Genomic DNA, 6,260 nt, shown 5'->3' with positions numbered 1-6,260 from the left:
AGCAAATTGGCACTTACAAAAAAAAATTTAAGAAGGAATTCTAGTAATAAACAGGATTACTGCTACAAGTGGATTTTAGATTTATTTATTTATTTATTTGTTTTTGGAGTGAGAAGGTAGATTGAAGTTGGGACACTAAAAAATCATTTTTTATATAGTCAAAGAGACCAAAGATTAGTGAAATATGATAAATGAAGGACTAGTCTGGTTTATAACAAACAGGTTGATAAAATGGACTGATGCACATTATTTTTCTGTGGGCTTAAATTCTGCAAACCCCCTGATTGAGGATGAAAAACTTGAAAATCAGCATAGCTGGGGGTTGTAATGCAAGAGAACTATAATTTTGTTACTATTCTTTGTTATAACAAAACATGAAACAGTAATTGATTCATTTAAAGTATCAATCCGTTATCTTTAAATGGGAGAAGACACAAAGACATTAGTTATACTTGATTTTCCACAGATGATATCATGACCTGATTATTGAAATGCAATTATATACTTGATTTTGTACATATGATGTAATGACTTAATATTGAAATGCAATTATATGCTGCATGCGGAAACTACTTTTACAAATGACCATTCTCTAAGCCTTGTTCTTGTTGTTGACTTCTTGTTCTAATGGATTACATGACCAGAAAACCACTAAACCAACCCTTGAGGTTATACAAGACTATTTTCCATTGGCAACTTTTAACTTTGTTTAAGTAATAGTACATTGTTTCTCTTTTTCTGGTAAAAGATATGTCTTGTAACAATTTTGCTGTTTTAAATCTTTTTACTTTCTTGATATTCATTAGGGATGTATATCTGAAGTCTGAACACCATGGAAATGATTTTAATCCCTTTGTTTCTTAAACTTGAAGAAACAAAATCTAAATCCTGTTTTGATGATAAATCAATTGTCATTTGTCACATTTTTTTGATCCTGATAAGATAAATCGCAACTAGACATGTAAAATATTTGCACTTATAACTTGTCTGTTAAGTCTTTAACTAAATGTTCTTAAGCTTATCTCTAGATTCTTATCTCTTTTCATTTGCCTTGTCATCAAGAATATAGATCAACACTATCCTGAAACACACTCAACATTTTAGCTATATAATTGTATTTAACGGTAACTATCATATGGGTCAAGCTAGCCTAAGCGTGTTGAAATATTCCAACACTAAATAATATGTATATATATATTATATAGTTTGCGTAATCCAATAGAGAAATATGTTCCACAAAAAAAGATAAATGTATATCTTAGTGCTATTATTAAAACTAGGAGTGCACGACTTTTATTAGAAGGAAATTTCAGCCACCCCTTAAAAAAACTGTAGCAATGAAAGAATTAGCACATTAAAGAACAAATAGTCGACTATGTTTGGTAGAGATCTTAGTCACGAGGACAGATTTAGTACATAAAATACAAACAAACAAGTGAACAACTACAATCATCTGGGTTCAGTCTTCAGAATCAAAATCAACTTGTATTAATTAATGTAACACATACGTGTACGAGACCGTTATAATGACAAAACAAATCATATAAAAGTTACAATTTTCAATAGCAGTTAGATACTCCTACTGTTATAAGAAACAAAATTTGAATGTTTTAATTACCATGGCTTGTTCAAGACCAGGGTCAACATTTCTGGGTGGCTGAAACTTCCTGCTTGGCTCTGACCGAGTTCTATAACATGTATCTACTTTTCTTTAACTCTAATTATGGCAATCTGGGTGGACATACTTCTTTGACTTGGTAAATTGGTGGTCATACTTGAGCAAGAGAAATATAAAAGAAGATATGCTTGTTATACATCAAAATGCAATTTAATATAATTTTTTTGACTTTATTTGGCGTGCGTGACTTCAATATACCACAATTATATCATAGATAGGATGATGCTGATGACAATAATAAATATTTATTGATATGGTTTTCTTTAAACAAAGCCTGCTGTTGAATTTGTTGATACATGAAAAACCAGTCAAATGCCAAATTTTAGAGTAATGGGTTTTTATTTATTTATTTATATATATATATATATATATAACTTCAATGTCATTGAGTTGTTTGTACTTGGTTGGTTGTAATAAAATATGATCCGCAACTAATTTGGTAGTTTTTTTTTTAATATGAATTTTCTAATATAGCGTTATTTTCTGTTAAAATAATAATAAGTCTATCTATACAAATTATTTTAACAACTTTTTTTTTTTACCAAAATATTAAATTTTTGGTACACAATAAAAATAATATTAGTAACAAACCCATAAATAATTGATTGATACATTAATCACAACTTGTCAGCTTCATAAATTTATATATATATATATATATATATATATGAAAATAAGAAATAATATTTATGAAAAGAGTCTTTTACCTGATCTAGCTAGGATGTTTGAGAGACATTTTGATACAAATGCCCCCTCCCATTATAACTATTAAAATATCATTATATATATATATTCCTAAAAAAAGGTCATATTCATAGTATTATTCTGAAAATACAAAAAGATATTTTTGGGCAAATGATTTGTCTCCCTATCAAAGTCAAAAATCAAAATGACGTGTAAGACTTCGATGCTTCATTGTTTCTTAGAAGAACAAGTTGGGAGAAGTATATATCACTCACCAACCACCCCAATATGCAAAAAAGCCCAAAAGTCCTGCATCTTTAATTAACCTCTTGCACATAGTGTTGTCTCATTCATTATTCCTTCCTTCAACATAAAGATAGCAAGGATATCCACACAAGTCTTAGATGGAGGGTCTCATCCCCATGGTGTTCAAGGCATTCAAGAAAAACAGAGTTCGCAGCCAATACAGGTGTCTCTCCTCAGGAGCTTCTCAAAGTTACAACATAACTGATTTCTACACCAATAGCCAGAGTCATGTATACATGTTGCCTTCAACTGAAAAGGTAGGTGGTTTTCACACACAGAGAAATGGTCACAGGAGACACAAGTCTGTTGGAGATTATGCCGTTGAATTCTCATCATCTGGAGAAAACATGAGAAGAATGGAAGTTGCACCTCCTGCCCCCCAGAAACTTGTGAGGTTTAGGAGCCACAGAATGTTCTCATGTGTAACTGGTGCCTAGAATTGCAACCTTTCTTGGTATCAACTAATTCCAAGTGTTGTAATATTTTGGTGATTTTGTTGTTTGTTTTTTGGTTATTTTTTTGCATTTATATTTTCATTACTTATAGGTACATATCATTTCTCCACAATTGTTGATATGATCTGTTGTGATTAATATATAATAAAAGTGGCATCAATAGTAAGCTGAAAGTGAAATTGATGTTACTTCGATTACAACAATGATCAAATTATGTCAACAATTGTGAAAAATGTTGTGTACTTACTACTCGATGTAATTTAGATGTAAATACTTTTATGCATAATACACAACTTTATCATGCCCAACTGAGGCTCATTAGGCAAAATTGAGTCCGATCAAGTACTCTACCGAGGCTGATGAAGATATATGTGATGTATATAGAACTCAATAGTACTGTAGCTTTTGTAATCTCAAATTTATAAGCTACAATTGTTTGGTGCCTGCAAATAATTAAGCCATGTGAAGCTGTTGACATGTATGCTTGCTTGTGAGATTCGCACACCCAATGATCAGTCCTGAGATTGCATAGCTAGAATTTGATTATTGTACAAAGTTTGGACGCACTCTCAATTATTTATAATTAACTTTGCTTTACCAACATTTTTGTTGTTATCGATAAGGTGAGTGTATTACTGAAGCTAAAGTTAAACGTGCATTTTGATAAATAAAAAAAATTCTTATTGTTTATTTATTGAAAATTGATTAAAGTATATAATTCTAACTTAAGGGAATGAATTAAAAGATTGTATATAAATGAATATCAAAAAAATTGAAAGTAAGAAAGACCCTAATGATATTCTTCACAAAATTAATGTGAATATCATGGAAAAACAAGTTGAGATTCAAGGAACTCAAAATGATTTGGCTTGCTATAAATCTTACGAAAAGGTTGTAGATGATCAATGATGTTTGCAGTACTGTCAAAGTGTCAACCACTTGTTTGTTAGATTATCATATTGATTGATGTTGGGAACTTTCCTCATACTCTTCTTTCTAAGAATAATTCTCTGCAATAACCAGCTAAACACTAGAAAACAAGATACACTCATTACTAATTTAAATATATTACATCAAGTGGTTAATTAAACATTAATTTTTCAAAGTTCCACAGCAAAAAGCTATCACGCCATAGTCATTCCATGATGTATTACAAATAATTGTCGAACCTTTACTTACCTAGTTCAACTCAAGCATGATTATGAATGATAATTACAATAACAGGCTTGGCGTTGTTACTTTGTTTGCACGGCTCTTTTTTTTTTTTTTTTTTTTTTGGGGGGTGATATTTCAATAGTTATAACCGGAGATGAGGTATTTGAACCCTAAATATCTCTGTTGAAAATACTAGAAAGTGTTTATCAGTTGAGTTACAAAATTCTTGTGATTGAAAAGTTTCTCATTCTTTTTTTTTTAAGAAACGAAAAGTTTCTCATTCAACTTCTCTTGATAGATTTGTTGATTTTCCCTTAACTCAAAAAACTTATCGCGTATAGCTTATTATAAAATTGTAGTGTGATGAGAACAACTTGTAAGAATAGGAAATCTAAGGTTCACGGTTTCTTTTTCATTTTCGTAAATATTCAGGAGCTAAGACCATTCCAATGTTCCTTTTCACCATGCATAAACTGCACCAGATAAGCTAGTAAAAATATTATGTTTATAAATAATGGGGAAAAATATGCTAATACATTAGAAACTCATTGCCTATGGCCATGGATAAAGACCTTTCAACATAAAAAAATAAAGGCAAAAAGCACATTTTAGTCCCTACATTTTCAGGCGATTCCCATTTTAGTCTCTACATTTTATTTTTACTGCTTTTAATCCCTATGCTGAAAACGCTTCCCATTTTGATTCCTGCCGTTACATTAGAAACGGAGAAAGTTGACGTGGCAAATGGCAGGAATAAATAATATTAAATTAATGTACACGTGGCTTAAATTAATAATAAAAAATATTTTTTGGCATTAAAAAATGCCACGTCAGCATCTAAATTAAAAAAAATTAATTTATTAATTTTAACTAAATAAAAAAAATTAAAAATAGAATTAAAAACTAAAAATCATATGGATTGAGATCAAAGTGTGTCTTGAACAAGAACAACAAGAACACAAACCCAAATCCAAGAATGCAAACCCAGAAATTTGAAAAAAAAAACAGTAAATCTTTGTTTCGGATCAAACAGTCTTAACAACAACAATGGTGTCCAAGATTGACAATTCTAGATTCGGATCTACAACCAACGGCGAATCTCCTCCATGCGCGCCACACAAAGTCGCACTGATCACCGAAATCACCGGCCAAGACAGTTCCTACCTGATTGAGTTTTTACTCCACAAAGGCTACGAGGTACACGGCTTGATCCGACGGTCCTCCAACTTCAACACACAGCAAATCAACCACATCTACATTGACCCCCATAATGCCCACAAGGCTCGAATGAAACTCCACTACACTGACCTCACTGATGCCTCCTCTCTTCGTCGCTGGCTCAACACGATTCTCCCAAACAAGGTTTACAACCTCATTGCCCAATCCCACATGGTTGTCTCATTCAAGATCCCAGATTACACCGCCGATGTTCAATCCCAGATTCCAGTTTTTTTTTTTTTTAATTTCTGGGTTTGTGTTCTTAATCTGGGTTTGTGTTCTTGTCGTTCTTGTTCAAGACACACTTAGATCTCAATTCATATGATTTTTAGTTTTTAATTCTGTTTTTAATTTTTTAATTTAGTTAAAATTAATAAATTAATTTTTTTAATTTAGATGCTGACGTGGCATTTTTTAATGCCAAAAAATATTTTTTATTATTAATTTAAGTCACGTGTACATTAATTTAATATTATTTATTCCTGTCGTTTGCCACGTCAGTTTTCTCCGTTTCTGATGTAACGGCAGGGACCAAAACGGGAAGCGTTTTTCAGGATAGGGACTAAAAGCGACAAAAATAAAATGTAGGGACTAAAATGGGAATCGCTTGAAAATGTAGGGACTTAAAGGTGCTTTTCGCTAAAAATAAATAAAAATAAAAATAAATTCTGTAATAGTGGAGGTGTTTGGATTCCGGAATCTACATGAAGCTAAAGAGAACCATCTTTGACAATAAACTTTGTTCAAAATGCAGTGTCCCAAAA

The 6,260-nt window shown here is 31.3% G+C and overlaps 1 protein-coding gene across 1 annotated transcript; it reads left to right on the top strand.

Annotated features, from left to right (window-relative positions):
• The first annotated feature begins 2,766 nt into the window (after positions 1 to 2,766).
• Positions 2,767 to 3,105, top strand: LOC126702758 (uncharacterized). The gene has a single exon (XM_050401580.1). It carries the CDS (start codon positions 2,767 to 2,769, stop codon positions 3,103 to 3,105), a length of 339 nt encoding a protein of 112 aa, XP_050257537.1.
• Positions 3,106 to 6,260: the final 3,155 nt, after the last annotated feature.

Source organism: Quercus robur, chromosome 10 (genome assembly GCF_932294415.1).
Source record: "Quercus robur chromosome 10, dhQueRobu3.1, whole genome shotgun sequence".
NCBI classification, from domain to species: Eukaryota; Viridiplantae; Streptophyta; class Magnoliopsida; order Fagales; family Fagaceae; genus Quercus; species Quercus robur.
Note: the sequence above shows the minus strand (reverse complement) of the source record. Positions and strands in the feature narration are given on the sequence as shown.